The 25,331-nt window shown below is 45.9% G+C and overlaps 1 protein-coding gene across 1 annotated transcript; it reads left to right on the top strand.

The window, feature by feature from the left end:
• The first annotated feature begins 481 nt into the window (after window positions 1-481).
• Window positions 482-24,212, top strand: Casr (calcium sensing receptor). The gene is given in 21 exon segments (XM_038346435.1): window positions 482-666; window positions 2,345-2,651; window positions 6,999-7,061; window positions 7,063-7,131; window positions 7,133-7,339; window positions 7,341-7,432; window positions 7,434-7,557; window positions 7,559-7,885; window positions 17,793-17,810; window positions 17,812-17,856; window positions 17,858-17,929; window positions 17,931-17,969; window positions 17,972-18,039; window positions 20,242-20,266; window positions 20,268-20,367; window positions 22,710-22,732; window positions 22,734-22,848; window positions 22,851-22,930; window positions 22,932-23,000; window positions 23,002-23,137; window positions 23,140-24,212. Coding segments are annotated over 21 exon segments (3,237 nt in total).
• Window positions 24,213-25,331: the final 1,119 nt, after the last annotated feature.

Below are 25,331 nucleotides of genomic sequence, written 5' to 3'. Positions count from 1 at the left end.
TCTGCAATACAGGCAAATGACATTTTCTGTGTCTCACACACAGTACAGTAAAGTTGTGACTAAGTCATGCATCTCAATCTTCTACTCTGAGCCCCTTGAAATGGAAATTCTCAGCTACCTCTGTCAGCATACATGTGATGTAGGTTTACCTAAATCCTCTCTCTCTCTCTCTCTCTCTCTCTCTCTCTCTCTCTCTCTCTCTCTCTCTCTCTTTCTCTCTCTCTCTCTCTCTCTTTCTCGCAGCACCTGGGGCAGTGGCTACATGATGTCGCTTCTCAGGACTCGAGGACCAACCACCCTACACCTCTGCAACGAAGAAGGCAGAAATGGAGAAACAAGCGCAATCACTTCTATTCTGTCATTAACCACTCTGTAGACATGTGTCCCCACCAGAAGGTGTGAACTGCACCAAAGGGGGACAATCTTGGGGCCCCCCAGACCACTAGCACCTTTGACTGCCCCCTAGAGAGAAGGCAGAGCCATGGCATCTTATAGCTGCTGTTTGGCCCTCTTGGCTCTTGCCTGTCACTCCTCTGCCTACGGGCCCGACCAGCGAGCCCAAAAGAAGGGGGACATTATTCTTGGGGGTCTCTTTCCTATCCATTTTGGAGTAGCAGCCAAAGATCAAGATCTGAAGTCAAGACCAGAGTCCGTGGAGTGCATCAGGTAAGGAAAGGCTGTATCAAGAATCTGTCCATCTCTGGGTAGATAGAAAAAAGCCACAACAGACCCAAAGAATATTAAAAACCTCTTCTCTCTTTTTGCAAATAATGGGCTATCATGCTGAGGCATATTGACTCCTCTGTTTTCTTTCCCTAATGAAGTCTTTTTCTAAAAAATAAAATAAAATAAAATAAAATAAAAAACCCATAGAAAACCCCAGGCTGGCCAAGGGCCAGTCATTTGATAGCCAAAGCATCATTGTTCGTCTAGTGACAGCGTATGGCAGCGATGCTGCTCAATGCAAGACACAGGATGGTACATACTGCAATTCCAGCAGTGAAGCAGGACTGAGAGTTCCAGGTTACATAGCAGGACCCTGTCTCAGCAGCAGGACCTTGTCTCAAAACCACAGTCAAATAAAAAAAAAGATAGTGAGGGCTGGGGATTTAACATAGTGGTACAGCCCTTTCTAGAATGTACTTGAGTTTCATCATCAATCCTGCAATAGTAAGTAATTTATCCATTCGTTGATTGAGTAATTAAAAATGTATAGAAGGAAGTCCAGTTAAGCTCTCGTAAACTTCCCTAGGAAATTTCTCTTTAGCCTATATGCTCCAGTGACTCATGAGCATTGACCACTTTGCTTTGGTTTCATTGTTCATCTTCAATATAGGAGTTTAGTTAAAAGAGACAATGTAGCCACTATGACTCAAGCAAGCCGTTTCTAAATACAAGCCATTGCATTTGGAGACTTTCTCTGGTAAAGCATCTTTCTCATAAAAAGCCGAACCTCCATCCTCTATCCTACTCCCCACACTACCCACCCTTTGACCCCGTCATACACAGAGAACATACCTGGGCGGAGATGGGACATCTCAGGTTGCTCAATATCTTGCGGCCTCTCAGAACAGCTGACGGCAGCTAACATGTCCCCCCTAAATCTTTTGTCTCCAAGTCAATAGTCTCTGCTTTCTCATCAGCTCCTCTTATATGTATTTTATTTTTATTTTTTATTTATTATTATTCATTTTACACTCCAACTACTGTTCTCCCATCTACCTCTCCTCCCTTCTCCCCTCCTTGCCTTCCTCTCCAGCCCCTCCCTCCCCATCTACTCCTTCCAAAGGGTAAGCCCTCCCATGTGGAGTCAATGAAGCCTGGCACATTAAGCTGAGGCAGGCCCCCCTCCCTCCTGCATCAAAGAATGGGCTCCGAAAAGCCAGCTCATACACCAGGGATAGATCCTGGTCCCACTGCCAGGGGGCCTTCAGGTATATCAAGTTCCATAACTGTCTCCCACACGCAATCCCTTGCAGGCTCCACAGCTGTCGGTCTAGAGTCCATGAGTTACCATGAGCTTGGTCCAGCTGTCTCTATAGATTTCCCCCTCATGATCTTGAATCCCCTTGCTCATATAGTCCCTCCTCCCATAGGATTTCTTTTACTCTGTCACCATTCTGTCTTCAATCTGATGCTCTGTCCTTGGCCGTGATCCCTTTAGAGCTATGTAGTGGGATGTGATTGCCACAGCGTCACCTCCCTTAGATGGGGGACACCTCAGAGGCCATGAGCGTACACCCAAATGGCAGGGTAATAGAGTCCAGATCCAAGCCCAGCTTTGGAGGCCTGTACACTAACCAGCTGACCAGACTCTCCCATGACGTCCATGTCTTCCTTCCAGGTACAACTTCCGTGGATTTCGATGGTTACAAGCCATGATATTTGCCATCGAGGAGATAAACAGCAGCCCCGCCCTTCTTCCCAAATGACACTGGGATACAGAATATTTCGACACCTGTAACACCGTCTCCAAGGCCTTGGAGGCCACCTTGAGTTTTGTTGCCCAGAACAAAATCGATTCCTTGAACCTGGATGAGTTCTGCAACTGCTCAGAGCACATCCCTTCCACCATTGCAGTGGTGGGAGCGACCGGCTCGGGCGTCTCCACTGCCGTGGCCAACCTGCTTGGGCTCTTCTACATCCCACAGGTACTGATGCCTCTATCTGGAACTTATTTTTATTATTCTTGTGTGTGTGTGTGTGTGTGTGTGTGTGTGTGTGTGTGCATTTACAGGTATGTACATGAGTGTTAGTGCCTACCTTTGGTAATCAGAGGGGTCCTGGAGCTGGAATTGCAAGTGGTTGCGAGCCACCCAACATGGGTGTTGCGAATTGAACTCAGGTTCTCTCAAAGAACAGTTCAACCATTTAACCACTGAGCCATCTCTCCAGGCCAACTGGCATCTCCTTAGATGGTCACCAGGGGCGAGGAGGAGGAGGACCAGGTTTGGAGAGCTGTGTGCTAGCAGTGTCCTCTGTGGCTTGCGATGGGCACAAAGGTTGTTTCGGCACTGTACCATGAGCGCTTGGGGTCTCTGAGACCTTGAGACCACCACTGCTCTTCCAGCTCTTTTTAATCACACCGTGCATGTACACATCCTGATCTTCTTTTCCTGTCATTTCCCAGTTTACTCCTTTAGTAACTGACTTTCTATGTTTATCACAAGGAATAAGGTCCTCTGATGGGAATAGCACCGTTCAAAACAGAAATATCTGCCCCTAAGTCTGTCCACTCCAAATTTCTTCTTCCCTATCGTCACTTAGCTCAGAGGGAAAGGAAGCAGGTCTCCCCATAGAGCGGGAGCATGATCACTGTCCCCACACTCTCAAATGGAGCATGCTCTAATTTCTGCCAACAAATATTTACAGAGTATACATGAGCAAACAGTCTTCATCCTGGGTGGGAGGAAGGTGCATCTTCACATACCAATCACTCACCAAAGCAAGTATTGATAAGCATTGATTCAAAGCTGCATTCCTCCTCCATACCAAAGGACAGCAAACTCTCAATGCCATCTTAGTCCCTGATTGTCCCCTTTAGCACTATGAGCCATCCAGTCAACATTTCTTGGAATTAGTGACTATAGCTCTATTACATCCCTTCATCGTAGTGTGAATTGCAAGTAGAGCTTAATTGTCCATGGATAGGAAAATTGCAACAGCTTGGTTGTAGGATAGCTGTCAATTGTAAATTAGAGATCAGAATTCAGATGTTTTTAGTGTTCAATATTTAAAATTTAATCTTCAAAATTCATACGAATAAATTGCCATTTCTCTTCTTGCAAGGGGGGTCTGCTTCTTTGCTGACAGCCTCAATCCTTTTGCAGACACGCAACAACACAGACACTCTTGTCATTGTGTATGAGACCCTCACTTTTGGGAAGTAAAGATGTGGCCCATAAGAAAGCCCTAGCTTTGTCATTTTTGTACCGTAATGTTCTGACCCGGTCTGCATTAGTCAGGTTGGACATGTTTAAGTCTGGCAGACTGTGCCACACTATTTTCAATGCACCCTGACCATAAGCTGTCATCCGGTAGCCACGTGCTAGGAGATGGAAATGGCATCAGATAAAAGGAAAGAAGAAAGAACGAGAAGGGGAGAGCTTCGCTTCTGCATGGCGAGAGTCAAAGGCCAAGGGTGTGAATGATGAATGTGTTAAGAAGACTGCAGCTGGCTGCGTGCCGTGATGCACACACGCCGTGAGTTTGAGACCAGCCTGCTCTACACAGGTAGTTCCAGCACTACCAACATTAGTGATACCCTGTCTTAAAAACAAACAAACAACAAACAAACAAAAACCCTATAGCGATTGTCAGTCAAACTGATAGGTTCATCTTCATCGGGAGTTCTTTGCTGCAGCTTCACATTAGAATCACTCGGGAGCTCTAAAAGTCGCTCTGCCTGGGTCCCTCCTGCAGAGATTACGGTTTGATAGGCTAGGCTACAGCCTATGCGGAAGATTGATCTTTCCCCAGTGGATTACAGGACAGAGCAAGGAAACACTGCTCTGTGGGTAGAGCCTCATGACCAGCCCTGTTACACTCAGCCGTGCCACCAAGTGACTGTAAAAAAGACCAGCTGGAAGAAACTGTGGTCAGAAGGTTTTTCGAATTGTCCACTTAGTTTTCTCCACTTGTCAAGAAAAGTTTGATGTGGCTTTAAGGGTTTTTCTTTGAGTGACATTTACTTGATTTTATAGGTCATCATTTGAAATGGTCGAATATTATATTAAATAAATTAAGAGACTATATCCATGAGAGTGGTAGTTTGAGCTTTAATTTGTATCCCTTTATGAACATTTTTTGTTTCATTTTTTTTCTAAAGAAAATGAAGAAATGACCGATGATGGGCAAATGTTTAGAAATGGTAAATCTTGTCTTTGTATAAACCCTGACACCCAAGTCAGTTTTTTGGATCCACAAAGCTTTCAAAATTAATAATGTGGATATGACAGTGGTCTGACTGGGACGGACATCTGTCACCCCATTGGTCGCCCAGGGTTGATTGTGGCTTGAACTGGCTGCCTAGGCAGGTGTCCCCTTTCTTCCTCACCACACATATGCTCCTCCTGGCACTGTTCACATGGTCAAGGGGGCCCTTCCTTGAATAGAAGAGGACCACAGTCGAGGGTTAGCGAGGAGCTGTGCTCCCTACTAAGACCCTCCAAACAGGCTCTAATAACATGTACACAAGTCATTTCATCTAACCACCTAGACCCCGAGCTTCTGTGGGAACAAGGGGGATTATTCAAATTTCAAAAGTTTGTCAGTTTTGTATTACAGCTTCTATGATCAAAACCCTGCCAGAGAAGCTATGCTTGCCTTTGGCAAATTGGACTGAATCTTTCCTAGGCCAGTATCTTTGACACTTTTCATGTAAAGACTCTTAATTGATGAAAAGAAGCCTGTTGGAAATGTTGACTTTAAAACATTCCCCAAACAAAGCTAATTAGTAAGAAGTATACAAAAAGCATCCCTGTGGGTCTCTTCCGCTTGTTTTCTGAGGAAGTTCAGGTGAGCTTTAGAAAACTAGTGGACAAACACTGTTGAGCGCTGTGTCACTTCCCAGAAGGATGCTGTTAAGAAGGATGCTGTAACAGATGCTCTGTTCTTCAGAAGATATGCTATACTAACTTGGGACTCCCTGATTGGGGAGCTGTGATGACACCTGGGGTGCTCCCAGGGGCCCAAGCAGAGGTGTTGGTCCTCTGTAGCTTTCAGGAATCTGCTGGCGCCTGGGGAGACGAGACCCTGGGTTAGCCAGCTCTTCCGCTGTCAGTCTTCTGTGCTAGGATTTTTGTTTGTTTGTTTGTTTGTTTTTTTTTGAGACAGGGTTTTCTGTGTAGCCCTGAATGTCCTGGAATTCACTCTGAGGACTAGGCTGGCCTCGAACTCACAGAGATCTGCCTGTTTCTGCCCCCCTGAGTGCTGGGATTAAGGCGTGCACCATCACCTATCTCAACCACAACATTTTTAAAAACATTGCAGAGCTCTATACTACATAGTGGTACCTGGGCGCTTTCCCCAAAGTCATCTCTGGACATCAAAGAATTTCTTCCCTTATGGACATTCATGAGCAAACACAGAGCTGCCTCCAGCGCAGAGAGGGGCCTGTCACCAACACACCTGTCAACAACACACCTGTCAACAACACACCTTCTCCAGACCTTCTTATCATTAAGCCTCTGTAATGTTTTAGAGGCTCCCATCAGCGCCTAGATATGACGTATTAGTCCTCCCCTGAAGCTGAACAAGGGGCTTCATATGATGGTTGAAATACTGACAAGTCAGAAGGCAGGGTGTTTTACTGATGATATTTGTTATTGCTATTGAAGTTCACGGCAACTAAATTTACATACCGGGCGCGCATGTTTTAACTGAACCTAAAAGCTAAACAGAATTTACCGGAATTGGTGTTAGTTTTACCTAAAGAGCAGGGGCAACTAGGACAGGAGCCCAGGGAAACAGACAGGAAATGGGAAGAGAGAAAATGAGCAGAGGGGGAGGAAGGACCTCTTTGGGGTCCTCTGAAGAGACTAGTTCATAACCAGAGGAAAGCTGATTCTCCAAGAGGCGGGTTACGTACAAAGCATTCAGAGCAGTGGAGGCAGCTATAAAGTTCAGATCAGAACCTGGGCCCAACAGGCAAAGCATGTGTCAAGTGAACACATAGATCTAGTGCAACCAACGAGAAGCTTTACAGGAAGCTAGAAGGTTACAGGGGGCACAAGACTCCTTGAAGAGATTAGCACATTTCACTGTGGAGGGGCGAAGGCTATTGCTAGACCCAGTTTCGAGGTAGCATCATGAATCACGCCCTGGGAACTAGGAAGCTCCCCCAGTAAACTAACAGGGTTTGTGTCTGGGTGAAACAGTTTTCACACACCTCCATCCTGCCCACATTAAACTTGTTTGACAAGTGACATTAAGGTAAGCCTTGGAACTCGGCTGGAACCTCACGCACTCACTCATGCTTGACTTCTTGATTTTCCCAGGTGAGTTATGCCTCCTCCAGCAGGCTTCTCAGCAATAAGAATCAATACAAATCCTTCCTCCGCCACCATCCCCAACGATGAGCACCAGGCCACGGCCATGGCCGACATCATCGAGTACTTCCGCTGGAACTGGCGTGGGCACGATCGCCGCCGATGACGACTACGGACGGCCAGGCATTGAGAAGTTCCGGGAGGAAGCCGAGGAGAGGGACATCTGCATCGACTTCAGCGAGCTCATCTCCCAGTACTCGGATGAGAAGGAGATCCAGCAGGTGGTGGAAGTGATCCAGAACTCCACAGCCAAGGTCATCGTCGTTTTCTCCAGCGGCCCAGATCTCGAGCCCCCTCATCAAGGAGATTGTGCGGCGCAACATCACAGGCAGAATCTGGCTGGCCAGCGAGGCCTGGGCCAGCTCCTCCTTGATGCTATGCCCGATACTTCCACGTGGTTGGGGGCACCATTGGGTTCGGACTGAAGGCTGGGCAGATCCCAGGCTTCCGAGAATTCCTGCAGAAAGTCCATCCCAGGAAGTCGGTCCACAACGGGTTTGCCAAAGATGTTTTGGGAAGAGACTTTTAACTGCCACCTGCAAGAAGGCGCCAAAGGGCCTATGCCTGTGGACACCTTCCTAAGAAGTCACGAGGAAGGTGGCAGCAGGTTGAGCAATAGCTCCACTGCCTTCCGACCCCTCTGCACAGGGGATGAGAACATCAGCAGCGTGGAGACGCCTTACATGGATTATGAACATTTGCGGATCTCCTACAACGTGTACTTAGCTGTCTACTCCATTGCCCATGCCCTGCAAGACATATACACCTGCTTACCCGGACGAGGTCTGTTTACCAATGGGTCCTGTGCAGACATCAAGAAGGTTGAGGCCTGGCAGGTAAGTCTCTCACTTAGCTAGCAGTTCTGTGTTGTGATAGGCAGAATCAGGCTGCCCCAGGAAAGAAACAAGTCGGTTCCTGGTTTCCAAGGGTTTAATCTACAACAACATTGGTCTCATATTCTTGGGAAGGACATCACAGCCATCATAGTATGTGGCATAAAAGATCTGTTCACTTCCTGACGAACCAGGATGCAGAGGCAGGCAAGGACCTCTCTTCCCCTCCTTCCATCCCCTCAGGCAGTGGGATGGCACCCGCCTCAGAATGAGTCTCTCCTCAGGCAGTCTCCTCTGAAGGAACCTAAATAGACACACTCATGGGTATGTCTTCATCTCCTAGGTGATTCTAAGTCAGCTAAGACAGGGTCGATTGCAACCAGAGTGATACAAAATCGCAATATCAAAATGAGCACCAAGTAGAACTTTGGATTCCTGAAACCTTTTCAAACATCTGAGAAACTGACTTCTACCAAACTGCTGGTGTTTTGATTAACTGTTGCTAGAAAGCTACAGCTCAACTGATTACTAGCCCAATGTTCTAGACACCTAAAGCATCGCTCCCTGCAAGTTCTCAAGTGTCTGGGAGCTGATTTATTGTGGCTTGGAAAAAACACCTGAGCTAAAGGTATTTTCCCTCGTGAATAAGCAGTATTTGGTCAATACCTATTCTGTTCCGTACACTAACAAATAGGAAAGCAGCACTGTGTTCAGTCACTGCATTTGCTGTGACATCACTCAGCCTGTGCTGGACTGGCCAGTTGGCCAGCTAAGCACAAGCTTGGGACACAAGCATGTGGAAGGCACTGCAAACCTAAAAGATAAATGTTTCAAAGGGAAACACTAGCCCAAACTACAGGAAATTCAGAACGTAAGTGGAGGTCTTACAGGTTGTCTTACAGGTAGCCACTTAGTTGTCTTGAAGTTCTGAATTACACATGGAAGTGACAATACAATGTTTGTCAACCCACAAACTTCTGAAGGAAACAACCAGGCCCGGATTATATCCTACGTGGCTTGCTCCTGTCTTACGTGTGAACTCTGGTTTTTCATGCGGACTCTGTTTTACACTCTTTGTATGTTTTTCTCGGTTCCAGATTTTTTATCAGAGAGACTTCGTGAGAATGGAATGGGGTTATCCCCTGGATCTGAATCAAATGATTCAACTTCAGCACCCCCTTGCTTTTTTAAAAAAATTTTCCAGCTGCTCTCTCTCTCTCCTCTCTCTCTCTCTCTCTCTCCTCTCTCTCTCTCTCTCTCTCTCTCTCTCTCTCCTCCAGCACCCCCTTTCTAAGCTGTGATCTTAGGCAAGCCCGGGTCTCTACTAAATGACAGCTTCTTCTCCCCTGTAACGCAGCCCCTCACCTCTAACCTGCTCTCCTCCCAAGTGTCATTTCAAGATGATACACAATATATGAAAATACAAACATAAAGTTACAGAGATATGAACACGAGTTGTAAATTTGCAAGCTATAAACAGATGTGTGGCTATCACAGTCATAATTTGTATGTGTGAGTGTGTGGTGTATGTTCATGTGTGTGTGGTGTGTGTGTGTGGTGTATGTTCATGTGGGGGGCACATGTATCACATGCATGCAGAAGCCAGAGATCAATTGTTTGATGGCGTCTTCAATACCTGTCCTCCTAATATTTTGAGACAAGTTCTCAAACCTGGATCTCATTGATGGTCAACGAGTTTCTTGTCTCTGTTTCCTCCTCCTTCCCCCAAAGTGATGATTACAGAGACGTGCTATCATGGCTGGCCTTCTACGTAAGTGCGGGACATCTGAACCCAAGTCCTCAAACTGGCAGGGCAAGCATTTTACTGGCTGAGCCATCCCCCCAGTCCTTACCATACTGGTATCTTAACATACTTATAGTCAATCAGCTGACAAAATATGATATGTAGAACAGATTTATATATAGATCCCAGCTACCGTTCAGGGAAGATACCAAGAAACAAAGAGTGTGTAGCTTAGGAATGTTAATGTAGAGACTCCCATGTGGTTCTAAGGAGTAGCCGTCTGTGCTCATAAAACAAGCCAGGACTCACAGGTTCCCAGCCCTCCTTGAATGAGAAAACCTCACTCAAACACCACTGCTACCCAAAAGTTTCTAATCTCTGTGGAATACCCAAGCCTCCTTCTTCACACTGAACTACCACCAAAGCAGACAGTTAAGATACAATGAAGACTTCTGGAGTCATGTTTCAGCTGCAGGTTTTTTTGTTTGTTTTTCAAGTCAGGGTTTTTCTGTGTAGCCCTGGATGTCCTGGAACTCACTCTGTAGATCAGGCTGGTCTCGAGATCCACCTGCCTCTGCCTCCTGAGTGCTGGGATTAAAGGTGTGTGTCGCCATTGCCCATCTCAGTTGCAGAATTTTAAGATGAATTAAAGGACAATCTCTGGGTGGTAAATCATTGTTTTCCATCTCTTCGCATCCGTGTTGCATGAAAGGAAGACTTGGCTCTTGAACATGCAACAGGAGCAGGGTAGGGTTGAATAGAAAGACGTTTCCGGTGAGAAACATGGCTCTCCTGTGATCTCCTCCCAGGCGAGGACGTAAGATGGAGGAAGGCAATGGCTCACACATATTAGTAGTGAAATAGAAAATGCAAACCAAATTGACCTGCACAAAGTGGGGGGGAGGAAATTTTGTGGCTGCTCTTTGCTGCAAAGCTTAGAAGTATTCCCAGCACAGGTGGTTCCATCCCAGTCTCTGTGTACCCTCTCTCGGTGTCATTGTGTGTAGCCACTATGGTAGCTTTACGTTCATAAAGGTTAAGAAAGAGGGATGGATGAGGAAGGGAAAAGTGGGTCCTGAGCTCTGAGGATGAATGGCAGCTGGCACTAGCCAAGGCGTCTTCTCTAGTCTCCACTGAGTCCTGGAAGCCTCCAGACTCTTAAGATCTTGTTCACATCTCTCACTATAGATGTACCAGTAAGCGGTGACTGCCATCAGGAGATGTATGTAGAAGCCTGCCGCCTATATACACAGTCTAATCTGAGAGTCAGCTTGCAGCCTGCCATCTCTCAGCTCTTTGCTTCTAAGCCGTTTGCTTGGCACCACCCTTCAAAACTCTCACTAATTTTTGGTGCGGAAATCTTGTTTCTCGTTATCTTGTTTCTCATTAGCTGCTGGTGTGGCATCTCTGTCTTTCATCTTTTCATGTCTATGTTCCATAAAGGAAGACCCACATCCCACGAAAGGGACCCCCTGAGGAGCATTACATTCTATTTCCCAGATACCATGAACTTTTCCTTTTTGTCAAAACTCGTTTTCTCCTGGAAATTTCTTCAAGTCAGACTCCCATGAATATCCATTCTGTTCATCTCTCGTCCTCACTTTTGCTGGCTTCCTGCCAAGCCTCAGCTTTCTTCAGTTGATGGAAAGTCCTACCTGTGAGTGGAGGATTTCTAGGCTCTTGTGTCTGGCTAAACCTCTAGTGATTCTTAGAATGTATGCAGATAGGTGTTTCCCATTCAGGCTCACAATGCATACATCTTGACTCTAGAGTCCTTTGGTGGAAATACCCGTGAAGGCCACAAGATGGAAATATCACCACACAAGAAAGAGGCATTCTCAGAACTTGCATTCATTTGCCCTTCTTGGAGATACACATGTCCTTCTCAGAGATATGTGAATGCACTGTGGTTGCATTATGCCTGCATTTCTCTCCCCTGATTTACTCATTCTTTTTCCTCCCATCACTCCACAAAGAAAATAAAAAAAAAATCCACACATTGTGCTGATGTATGAGCTCAAGAAGAGTATTTTTTTTCTTTTTCAGTGGAATTATCATTCTCTTTTTAGATTCTGAAAACAGAAGAATGCTTTTTCTGGGAGAAATACCTAAATACTTTTTTATTTTAATTGCTTCTTATTGACGTGTATTCAGTGTACATAGTGATGGGCTTCACAGACACTTTAATTCAAGTATGTCATGTGCTTTGACCATATCCACTCTCCCAGACATTCCCCATCCTTCCCCCAGACAATCTCACCTCCATAGATGAGATTTGTGTATCTGTATAAATCTAGGATCCACAAATAAGAGAAACATCAAGACGTGATATTTGTCTTTCTTCTAAGTCTGGCTTATTTTGTTCAATCGGATCATCTTTGTTTCTATCTCTTTTCATCCAATGACATAATTTCATTCTCATTTGTGACTGATGAAAGCTCCATTGCATATGTATATGTATGTATGTATGTTTGCATGCATGCATACATATATTCATCTGCTGACAGACACACTAGTGATCCTGGTTATGTGAGTGGTCCTGAAATGTGCAGGTATCTGGGGCATGCTGACCTGGACTCTGGATCCATACCCAGGGTCATATGGTAGTTCCACTTTTAGCTTTTTGGGGAAACTCCATACTGGCAGTCATGGTGGCTAGTCTAATTTACATTCTTGCCAGTACTGTACAAAGGTTCCCTTTTCCCGACATCCCCACCAGCTACAACTCAGTGGGAGAGAACTTACCTAGAAGTCACGAGGTTTCGGCTTCAAATTCCATTGCCATTTTTTTAAAAAAATACATGTTTGTGCGTGCGCGCGCGCGCGCGCGCGAGGTGTGTGCGTGTGTGTGTGCTGTGTGTGTGTGTGTGTGTGTGTGTGGTGTTGTGTGCGCGCACGCCAGGAATAATCAATCTAAAGACTCTCATTGCTATTAGGTATAAAGTAATTTTTCACCTCTATGTTCCCCATTATATGACTTAAAGGCAAATAATGCAGAATATAACATGCTCAAATATAAAACTTATAAGCTAGCATGCCAAAAGAACTAGTAAAGATACTTTAAAAAATAACTTACAGGCTGGAGAGATGGCCAAGCACCTAAGAGCACTGATTGTTCTTCCAAGCAACCTGGGTTCAATTCCTAACACTCACATGGTGGCTCACAAGTATCTCTAATTCCAGTTGTAGGGAACTCAATGACCTCTTCTTGTCTCTACACATGGAACACAGACATGACCATGCATTCAGAGAAAACATCCATACACATAATTAATAATAATACACTAATTAATAATTTGTTAAAAGTGAGAAATGGAGCTTAGGGGGGCTGTAGAGATGGCCCGACAATTTACCAGTACCAACTGCTTGCTCTTCCGAAGGACTCAGGTTCAGTCCTAGCACCCACACAGAGACTCCAGTCTTAAGGAGCCTACACTGTCCTCTGGCTTCTCCCAGCACCAATCATGAACACGGTTATACCAATATCCATGAAGGCAAAATACCCACCAACAGAATAATATAATAATAATTTTAATTTTGCTTAATAAATAAGATTTAGTAAGCAAATAAAGGTTGGTATTGGACTAGACACAAATTTTGACTAAAATATATTTCTCACTCATATGACTACGGATGAAAGACTACAATATCATCCAGGTTAGAACCAGAAGTAAAGAAGGAAACGGAAAATGTCATGCCGGCTGGTCCTGAGGAATAGGTGGAGTTTGTGGAGAAGGGTCTGTGTGGAAGAATGCTGGTGCCAAGTACAGAGTGGACAGACAAGTCAGAGGAATGTTAGCTTCACAATGGTCTCGAGAGGAGGAGGAAGAGTACAGACCACTCACAAGGCGTTCTGGCTATCTCCAGCGGCAGAACTGTGGTGGTCCTGGCTGTGAGGCTGTGGGGTTGATTAACGGGAGACGAGCACCAAGGAGCCTGGTGGGGTGATGACAGCCAGAGAAACAAAGCTGTGTGTCTGAATAAAACTCAGAACTTTACACTTCTATGGTCAGGCTTTATCCTATGTAGATTATCTCTCCAGAGAGTATATTTAACATTTTTAAGTCTCAAAGAAGGAAAGCATAAGCCATAAATGAAAATCACAGCATCATTCATTTTGGACTACTCTTCCAATTATGGCCTCTTGATTCTTCCCCCATCCCACTTTTATTTTATCTTATTTTAAAGATTTGATTTTATTTTATGTGTTTGAGTGTTTGCATGCATGTATGTCTATGTATCGCCTGCATTCCTGATGCTCAATGAGGCCAGAAGATGGCCTCAAACTCCCTGGAACTAGAGTTAAGGATTGTGGCCACCATGTGGATATTGGGAAATGAACCCAGGTCCTCTGCAAAAGCCAACAAGTGTTCTTAACCACTGAGCCATTTCTTCGAGCCCCTACCTACCATCCCATTTTTAAACTTCCCTCTCAACCTAAATTTCCTACCTAGTTAAGCTGTTGACTTAGAGACAGAGAGCCTCATGGCCCGTCTAATCTAACTCCTACACATGAGCAGGTGGTGATGTCATCAGTTCAGTTTGGACTCCTGGTCCTGACTCAGTCGTTCTCAGCTGCCAACCATTTTTCTGACCTCAGGGCGCCACTTAATTGCCCTATGCCCCACTTCCCTGACCTGAGAAATGGGCGTCTCAAGACTTACAAGTTTGTTATAAGTTAATAATCAGTTAATATGCAGAGTCCTTGGGGGTGGTTGCCTATGACGGATACACTTTCAGTAACAGAGATCTTGAGCACTGTTCCTTTGTGTGTAGGGAAAGACCCGGGTGGTAAACAACAATTATTTTACCAAAGTCAGATAGCTAGCTGGTAAGAAAGGCCAAATCCAGATACCCGTGCCCTGTCAAGGCCAGTGCTATCTCTGAAAGAGCCGTGTGGCCAATAGGTCCCTCTGCCACACCACTTTCTAGAACCCGAGAGGCGCTGGCCAACGATGGGTCCCAAAGAAGGACACTGGTGCAGTGTTAAACTCCGGTGGCTGTCCTCACTCCCAAGTTCATCCACATGCTTTCTACAGAAGCAAGTGTGGTGTGGGGGAAATGCTCGGATAGATCTGACTGACCGTTGCAGGGGAGACCCACCATCTCCTCGGCTATATCAAATACTACTGTAATCTCCTCCCAAAAACCGGCCTGTTGGCCCTACTTGTGAAATAAACAACTAAGGAAGGAGGAGACGTGGCCACAGACATGTGCCGAAAGAAAACAGAAGTGAAGTAAATACAAGATAGTGTATCGACAGACCAACACCTTCTCCCTGGTGTGTGGTCTCAGAGAAGAGTCGTGTACCCAACCAGCTGCTGTGGTCCTGGTACGTCAGGGATCATATGGCCACTAATTCTGGTGTATCTATTACATATGCGTAGACGAGAAATACAGAGCTGGTCTTTGGCAGTTTTTTTCTCCCTGCAGGTATTTGAAGGAGGCAAGGGACCGCATCAGATGAGCTGGAACGGCTGCAGCCGGTTCCCTCTGGCTCATGGTTCTCAGGCAGCCCCCATTCCCTTTGTCTCAGCCACAGACAGTATGGCTTGATAAATTTGGTCGAAACCTTCTGCATTATCAAGGAGCAAGTGACAGGAATACTATGATAAAGACATTAAGAGTATGCGCAAGGGGCTGGAGAGATGGCACAAGTGGACAAGCACACTTAATATGCAAGCATCAGGGCCTGAGTTTGACTCCAAAAGCCTATGTAAATGCAGCCCATGTGCCTGTCACCCCAGAGCTGTGAAAGCGGGACGAGGGGATCACTGGGGCTCCCTGGCCAGCAGTCTAGTTCCATTTCAATGGGAGAGAACCTTTCCCCAAGGAATATAAGCAGAACCAGATGTCCTTGTACCTCTGCCACATGCACAGGACATGTGACATGCACACACACATGCATATACACCACATTCACACACAAAATATTCTCTCTCAAACCAGAGAGAGAGAGAGAGAGAAGAGAGAGAGAATTATAAACAGAATTATAAAGGCAAAAAAAATCCAGAGCTTGGGGTTGGAGAGATGGCTCAGAGGTTAAGAGCACTGGATATTGTTCCAGAGGGCCTGAGTTCAATTCCCAGCAACCACATGGTGGCTCACAACCACCTATAATGAGATTCAGTGCCCCTCTTCTTCGTGTGCAGGCATACATGCAGGCAAAATACTTATACATATAAATAAGTAAATCTTTAAAATTTTTCAGAAACTGGTTAAAATTTAAATTATTACTTTTGCATGCTTCCTGAGGAAGAGTTAATATATATTAAGAAAGTACTCAAAGAAAAATTAATAAAGTGTTTCTTTTTAAAATTAATTATTTATCAGGTGTGTGTGTGTGTGGTGTCTGTTGTTTGTGTGTGTGTGTAAGTTTATGTGCACCATACGCATGCAGGAGCCTGTGGAGGCCAAGAAGAAGACATTGTATCCCCTGGAACTGGAAGTTAACTAAGGCAATAGTTGCACAATATGGGTGCTGGGAAACCGACTCTGGGTCCTCTGCAAGAGAAGTAAGCACTCTTAATTGCTGAGCAAGCCGTCTCTTCAGCCCCGGAAATTGTTTCTTTTAAAAATCTATTGTTGTTTATGTGCTTAGTTTCAGGAAGTGGGCTAAGAACCTAGATCTTAAATTTTCTCTCTGAATCTGCTTGATTTAGCCCCATTTCACTGGTTATCATAAACAATATCACTAGAGAGAGTGATAATGGACATACATGTCTATTCATGACCTTAAGGGGAAAGCATTCAGTAACCCAGTGCCTAAAGAAGAGAGTTTGCCTGAATCAATCGTGGGTGTAGAATTTCTAGAACAGGGTCTCCAACCCATAGTAAGGGAATGAAATGTTTCATTCATCAGTCATTTCAAACGATGGGCATTTGGATTGCTTCCACTTTGGATTATTATGGTAATGTCACCATGAACATTTGTACACCAAGGAGTTTTTATGTGGCATGTATTTAATTCCCCTGTCTTGAATGGGTACCTGCGTGTAGAACTGCTGGGTTGGATGGCAAACTCTGTATGAACTTTCTGTTTAAACTTCATGATGCTTTCCCAAAGTCAGTGCTCAAGCTGAGAGAGACACTTTAGCCCACCCAGCCGGGCCACACTGTACCTCAGGCAGGAAATCCGAAGGGAAACAGAGAGAAGTGCTCCTGAGGTATGGCAGAAACGTCCTGTGCCGTGCTCGTGTCTGGACTTGTCTTCTCAATTGGTGCCTCAGGGCTGTAGAACCAGGCTTCAGCAGAGCACGGTGTTTCCAGGCATGGGCTTGTGATCCTGGACACAAGTACTTCAATTTTCTATGCCACCGCTTCCCAATGAATAAAACGGGCAGGTGGATCCGGGCACAGTGGCACAGGCCTTTAATCCCTGCACGCAAGAGGCAGAGGTGGGCAGATCTTTTAATTTCAAGATCAATCCAGTCTACAAAGTAAGTTCCAGGCCAGCCAGTGCTGCATGGTGAGACCCTGCCTCAAAAAACAAAACAAAAACAAAAACAAACAAACAAAAAGCTGTGATGGGGGTGTTTGTGCCATTTTTTGATTAAATAGCCTGAAGCACTAAGGATCGTGCCTCAAAGGCAATAAAATGCATTTAAACACTTAAATAACTCATACGTATTAGCAATTATTACAGTTGCTTTTGTGCAAGGTCCCTGTGATCCCTAAGACCTTAGATAAACTCAAGAATATGCCATGACTGACTGTCAACAGTGGTGGCCAGCTGTACTCCTTCTGTTTCTATTTGGCAGCAAGACATCTCCACGGACCCAAAACCACAGGGAAACAAGGTTCAGACAACAAAAAATCTTGGTGTTTCTCCTCTCTCTCCCCACACCTGACTCAGGAGTTGCCAGGAAGGTCATGGTTCTTCTACAAGGTCATGCTGCATCTGCAGAGGTTTCAGTTAACTGTAGTCAGGGGAGATATATTCCTCCCCATTTTCAAAAGAGTGCTTCCTACACCACTTACATTTGTATTGTCAATAAAGCATGGCTTATGAGAGCTACCATGGACACATGCAAGCACTCTAAGCAAAACTGGAGAAAGACCCTTTCCATTCAGGTTTCTTCCTTATTAAACATTCACAGTACACAGCCAACATAGCCACACGTGGCGGCCCATGGCTCCCATTCATTCATCTCTGTTCATCTTCAGGTCCTGAAGCACTTGCGGCCACCTAAACTTTACCAACAACATGGGGGAGCAGGTGACATTCGAGTGAGTGTGGTGACCTGGTGGGGAACTATTCCATCATCAACTGGCACCTCTCCCCAGAGGACGGCTCCATTGTGTTTCAAGGAAGTTGGACATTACAACGCGTACGCCAAGAAGGAGGAGAGAGACTCTTCATCAATGAGGAGAAGATTTTGTGGAGTGGGTTCTCCAGGGAGGTATGAGCAGAGCATGGCACAACCACCACAGACAGGGAACTGCTGGCTTGGGGGCGTGGCTGGGATTCATCACCGGCTTCTGGGATAATGTCTTTTTCCTATGCTGCCCAGCTCTGAGTGTCCAGGGGTCCCACAAACTGCAAGAGTGTCTAGTGATGAGAGGGAGCCTGGGAACCCACGCTTTATTACTTGCCCCTCTTTTAACGCCCCGGCTAGTCATTAAGTTTCCCAGGCTAACTCTAAACTTCCCCCAACCAGAGCAAATATTTAAACAAACATCTCTCCAGTCAATGGCTCTCAAGTGGCATTGAGGGAAAACATACTGACCTACCTTATGGAGGGAATTTGAGTTTGAGATTGAAGTGACTTCCTTATAGATTGTCACAGTGATCAGGAGAATTAATGGCCTTCCAACACTTGGGGTTCAGGGATGCTAAACGTCCCAGCATGCATGGGATGGTCTTTCAGAGCATTTTCCTCCTAGCCTAATTTCTATTAAACATGAAGAGATGTGAGCCTAAAATAGAGCTCTATGATTTAGAATGGGGACATTCAAATAGCTCCAGGCTGACCCACATACCAGAAAGGTCATTCATTATATGACCAAGAGAAAGATTGCTTATGACTCTGGTCAAGGTTGTCCTGCCCCATGTCTCATATGAAAGCCTGATTAATAACCAGAGGCCTGTCACTCTGGGAAGATGCTCCTTAAGAAAAGCCATAGGGTATGCTGGGATGATGACCATTCTGGGTGGCCGTGTGCTAATGTACTGGTCAGTTTTTTTGTCAACTTGACATAGCTGGGAAAAAAGACACCTCAGTTGAAACGAAAAATGGTCCTATCAGATTTGCTTCTGGGAAATCCATCAAGTGTTTTATTGGTTAATGATTGGTGTGGGAATGCCCAGCCCAGGGTGGCTGTTGCCTGAGTTGCATACAAGAGCAAGCCATGGGGAGCAAGCCAGTGAGCAGCTTTTCTCTGAGGCCTCTGCTTCAGTTCCCGCCTCCAGTTCCAGTCCTGGCTTTCGGTGATGATGGACTGCAACCCTGAAGGTGGAATAAATGATTTCCTCCCCAAGTTGTTTTTGGTCGTAGTGTTAGCAACAAAAACATTAACTAGGCTGCTAAAATGTAGCAAGTTATAGGACCCCAGCTTCTCTACAAAAGCAGACTCAGGACCAGGTATCCCGGGAGTTTGGTTGAGATCCCACTGCCACTGCATCGCTCTTTGCATTGGCTTTCTGTTAGGATCTTTGAGCTTCCAAGCTACTTTTCATTAAGAAAACAAAGAGTCAACTTGTTCTCATACCAATCTGCTATGATTTTTCTGTTTCTCAGAATGTGAGATGGCTTTGCCATTGGGAGGTCTCCTATGACAGTTAATCCCACCTGGGGCAAATTCTCCTCTCAGTTTCAAGATGTGTTTCCTGACCTTTCCCTGATGAAGGTTTTTGGAATCCATTGGTTAAAGTCTTATGCCCACTAATTTGTCTACATTTTAAATGACCAAAACCGAAACTGACTGGCTATCCCACCATCTTGTACCTGTATTACATTATCGGGTTATCATTTGCCCTATTAATGCAAGCAATTATCTGTCATTGGTACATGTCTCATCTCTCCTCCTGCTTGGAGCTATCCCTGTACACTTCCCTGTAAACCTAATGTCCTCTACCAGGCTATGGGCATGACAGACTTCATTGTTAGTAAATGTGTAACCCAGGTAATCATTATAAATGCAGTCATTTGTGCTCCTAGCTACTTGACAGGATTATAAATTAAATTTCAATTTTCTATAGAAATATGATCTGAGAGCTAGCACACAGTAGGAACCCAACAAATCTCAGAGTCTAAACGACACTTTTCTGAGAATTTTGTTGAAGCCATCACAAAAACACCACATACGTTTAATTATAAATTACATATTAATTTCTTTACAAATTTCATGAAGTTGCTACTGAGATCAACTGAGACCCAGGACTTGTGTGTTTGAAGCAAACTGCCAAATACGTCCGCCCTTGCTTGATCACCTTTTGCATTTACAGGGAACGGGAGCAAGGACCCTGACCCTCTCTCCATCTAGAATGACCCAGAGTTAGCCTCACTGATTCTTATACACCCAGACTCCACACTTTGCTCATGTCAAAGGAGTTGTAGGACTGACTTTTGACCCCCAGCAGCAAACCTCTCCCTTCTGTGCTCTCTGCTTGCAGGTGCCCTTCCTCCAACTGCAGCCGGGGACTGCCTGGCAGGGACCAGGAAGGGGATCATTGAGGGGGAGCCCACCTGCTGCTTTGAGTGTGTGGAGTGTCCCGATGGGGAGTACAGCGATGAGACAGGTAAAGGATCAGGCCCTCACAGATCCTGTGCCAGACTTGGGCTGCTGTCGGCTAGCCCGGGCTCTAAATTATTTCTCTAGACCAGACCCCAACCTAAACTATCTCTCTCCTGACCGGCGTGGAGGCGTAGGGAATAAAGACACAACTCACATGGCTTTATTGGGAGGGGAATTCTCCATGATCCCTCGTGATATCCTGAGTTCACATCCTGAAAGAATTCCTCTCGCTTTATTCTCCAAACAGCTTTTTATACCAAACATAAAATGAGGGGTAAATACATTAGCATTCTGTCTCCTAGGTAACCAAGTGAATGGCTTTTAGTCACATCCACAACTACCTGTGTGCTCTGTATGCTAGCTGTCACGTAGGCTTGAATCAACCTTGCATCTCTATTAGGCATCCTCCAAATTACAAAGAATAGGAGCAAACAACATCCTGACCTTTTGTTAGGTAACGACAGCCAGTCTGGAAGGTACGTGACCATCCTCAGATACTGACTATGGCTCTAGAGCCTGGCTGCCATACCATATAGAAATATGGGCCTACAGGCTGCCCTCAAGGCAATGCCCATGGGTGACCTGGGCGGAGCTGGTGCTAGAACCATTCTCCCTCAAAGGAAAGCATGCCTAAGCACTTCACTCCACTGGGCATGAGATGGAAGAGGAACGCAATGTCGGGTGACAGATTGCCTGCTGGTGCCTGGTGTGTTTGCAGTCTCTCTGATGTTCTTCCTGGGTCTCAAGTTCTCCATTCATTCATTCATTCACTTATTCATTTATCATCCATTCACTTATTTATTTACTATTTTGTGTGTGTGTGAATGCGCACTGAGTACAAGCCTGGTGGCTGTGGGTGTCAGAAGAGAGTATCAGATCTCCTAGAACTGGAGTTACAGATGGTTATGAGCTGCCATGTCAGTTTCTGGATTCCAACATGGGTCCTCTGTAAGAGTAGCAAGTGCTCTTAACCACGGAGTCATTTCTCCAACTCAGTCTCAAGTTCTTCTAAAGCAGAATCACAATCAAACCCCTTACGGAGCTCTGGTAATTAAACAAATTAATATATAAATTCTAAATAGATGCCTCTTAAATAAAACTTTGACTAGCATATTAGAAGGATGAGGTAAATATTGACTATAAGTCTTGATCTTTCCACCTTACCATGATAATGGGCCTGTCTGTCCCTCCATCTTAGAAATGAGGAAACAGGTTGGAGATGTAAGGAGCCTGACCAAAGTTATACAGCTAGCAAATGACATGGCCAGGATCCCACCCTGATCTCTAACTGAAAAATCCATGCTCTCTTCCCTGCTCCAAACTCTTCCCTGCCTAGCAGGCAGTGACAATTTGGTAAAGAGTTATTATCTAAGCCAGTGTTTCTCAACCTATGGGTAACAACCCCTATGGGCTTGAACGGCCTTTTCCAAGGGTTGAGTATCAGATATTTACATTAAGATTTGTAATCATCGCAAAATTACAGTTAGGAAGTAGCAATAAAAATAATCTTATGGTTGGGGGTCACCACAACTGTATTAGTGGGTCACAGTATCGGGAAGGCTGAGAACCACTGATATAGATGAGTATGTGGCCTCCCCCCTCACTGGAAAAGCTGAGACCATAGATGACTGGCCACACACAAGGAACAGCTCTTCTGGCATAGCAACAAAGCCAATCACATACCCCAGATAAACCAGGCTGTGCTGGAGACAGCAGCAGTGTTAGTACACTTCCTAATGTAAGCAGGCTACTACCTGTTTGCATCCCACAACTCCATCCTGAAAAACCTCAAACATGTACAATTCAATTAAACAAACAAACAAACAAACAAACCATAAGTTGGGGCTGGTAAGATGCCTCAGCAATGAAGAGCACTGGCTGCTCTTCCAGAGGACTCAGGTTCAATTCCCAGCACCCACATGGCAGCTCACAACTGTCTGTAACTCCAGTTCCAGGGAATCTGACACCTTCATACAGACATACATGCAAGCAAAACACCAATGCACATAAAAATTAAGAACAAATAAATCATAAAAAATAAAAGCTCCATATTTAAAAAAAATCGTAAGTCAGACAAAACCTGAAACTGAGTTGATGTGTTATGTTAGATTGCTAGGGTGCAAGGTAGTGTCTGCTATAAACTATTACAGTGTTTAAAAAAAAATAAGCCACGCTCAATTGTTGGAGAGGGGAGCAGTAGATCTTGCGAAGATGTTATTCTTAATAGATGTTTAAAAAAACATCAGTAAGTAAAATATGAAGCGACCACATCCACCCTCCACATGCACACTTACATTGACTGTGCCACACAGTAATTGAATCTGCCTGCACTGGTTCATTTTACAGATGCGAGCGCCTGTGACAAGTGCCCCGGATGACTTCTGGTCCAATGAGAACCACACTTCCTGCATTGCCAAGGAGATTGAGTTTCTGGCATGGACTGAGCCCTTCGGAATCGCTCTCACTCTTTTTGCAGTGCTGGGCATCTCCTGACTGCTTTTGTGTTGGGCGTCTTCATCAAGTTCCGAAACACGCCCATCGTCAAGGCCACCAACCGCGAGCTGTCCCTACCTCTTGCTCTTCTCGCTGCTCTGCTGCTTCTCCAGCTCTCTGTTCTTCATCGGGGAGCCCCAGGACCTGGACGTGCCGCCTGCGCCAGCCCGCGTTCGGCATCAGCTTCGTGCTCTGTATCTCGTGTATCTTGGTGAAGACCAACCGTGTCCTCCTGGTCTTTGAGGCCAAAATACCCACCAGCTTTCACCGGAAGTGGTGGGGCTCAACCTGCAATTCCTGCTAGTTTTTCTCTGCACCTTCATGCAGATCGTCATCTGCGTGATCTGGCTCTACACGGCGCCCCCCTCCAGCTACCGCAACCATGAGCTGGAGGACGAAATCATCTTCATCACATGCCATGAAGGCTCACTCATGGCGCTCGGCTCCCTCATCGGCTACACCTGCCTGCTGGCTGCCATCTGCTTTTTCTTCGCCTTCAAGTCCCGGAAGCTGCCAGAGAATTTCAACGAAGCCAAGTTCATTACCTTCAGCATGCTCATCTTCTTTATTGTTTGGATCTCCTTCATTCCGGCCTATGCCAGCACCTACGGCAAGTTTGTCTCCGCCGTGGAGGTGATCGCCATCCTGGCAGCCAGCTTTGGCTTGCTGGCCTGTATCTTCTTCAACAAGGTCTACATCATCCTCTTCAAGCCTTCCCGGAACACCATCGAGGAGGTGCGCTGCAGCACCGCGGCGCATGCTTTCAAAGTGGCAGCCCGCGCCACGCTACGCCGCAGCAATGTCTCGCGGAAGCGGTCCAGCAGTCTAGGAGGCTCCACCGGTTCCATTCCCTCCTCCATCAGTAGCAAAAGCAACAGTGAAGACCCGTTCCCACAGCCGGAGAGGCAGAAGCAACAGCAGAGGTTGGCCCTGACCCAGCAAGAACAGCAGCAGCAGCAGCCGCTGACTCTACAGAAACAGCAGCAGCCACAGCAGCCGAGATGCAAACAGAAGGTCATCTTCGGCAGTGGCACAGTCACCTTCTCTCTGAGCTTTGACGAGCCTCAAAAGAGCGCTATGGCCCACAGAAACTCCACGCGGCACAACTCCCTGGAGGCCCAGAAGAGCAACGACACCTTGAGCAGACACCAGGCTCTGCTCCCACTGCAGTGTGTAGACACGGACTCAGAAATGACTATGCAGGAAACGGGTCTGCAAGGGCCCATGGTGGGGGACCACCAGCCGGAAATGGAAAGTACAGAAGAAATGTCCCCAGCACTGGTCGTGTCCACGTCTCGGAGCTTTGTCATTAGCGGTGGAGGTAGCTCCGTCACGGAAAACATACTGCACTCCTAAAGGAGGGAAAGGTTGACTGTCGAGCTGACAGCTTTTCTTAGAGGCCCAGGAATAAGAACGAGTTTTTCCTTTCCTCCCAGGAAGCCAGGATGATAGGTACATCAAATACCTGTACTCGGGATGCACTGCTTTGAATGAAATTAGCTGACTTATGTGCTCTTTAAAGTTAAAAGAAGAGACATGTTTCGGAGTTTGTTTTCCAGAGCTCAGTATCACACCAGAGTTTGTTGAAGTCTCTTCTTTGCTCTATCCACCAGCAGCTCAGGTAAAAGCAAGGCTCTAAGCTACCCACCTACTCCCTCCTTTAAGAATGCATACATAGATCCAGAAATGCCTGCCCTGAGATTTCATGGACAGCATGGTCTGAATCACAGTCCAGAGACAGACCAATGAATGGGACATCAGATCTGTCACTACCAGAGTTGAATCTGAAAGTCAGACAGTCACGGGGGCTGTCTAACACATTGACAGTGGACAGGACTTTACATGTTCAAGACATCATGGGGATGTATCCTCTCTTATTTATGGAGACCTTAAGAAGTGTGGTCTTTTTATCCTCCCTGCTGCTGCTATTGTGTGGCATCTATCGAGCCTGCACCCTTCCTGTGGCACCATGTCGGGGTGCGTCCAGAACCTGATGACAATGCCATGCTTAGATCTCAGGATCGTAAGCTCACCTCTAAGCCCTGGGAAAGGACTGACTAATCCAATGAGCTGTCTCTGTAATTAGTATTGCTGTGTGTAGCTTGACCCTTAAGAAAACTCTCTGTTGCTGAAGTCTCGCAGTCTGGATTCTCCAAGGCAGTATTATCGAGTTCTGTTGTCCTTTCCCACCCCTGCACCCTCACTAGGGGAGCAGAGCACCTGTGGTCCCTCTCAAGACCATGGTCCCCGAAACTCCCCTCCAACCTAGCCCTACACGCTTTGCGAAGAGCCAGATCCAGACCTGGCTCTGTGGAGAATAAGCTCCCAGAGGTAAGTGTGGCTCCCAGGGAACACCATGGTTCCCTCAGCAGTAAAATTAAAGGTCACCTAACTGCTAGGAACTCAAACTTGGGGCCCCAGTGATCAAGGTTCAGGCTTAGGCTTGGTCACTGGCAGGATGAGCGGTGGCAGGCA

This window comes from Arvicola amphibius, chromosome 10, assembly GCF_903992535.2.
Source record: "Arvicola amphibius chromosome 10, mArvAmp1.2, whole genome shotgun sequence".
Taxonomy (NCBI): domain Eukaryota; kingdom Metazoa; phylum Chordata; class Mammalia; order Rodentia; family Cricetidae; genus Arvicola; species Arvicola amphibius.
The sequence above is the reverse complement of the archived record's forward strand: the minus strand, read 5'-3'. Positions and strand labels throughout refer to the sequence as shown.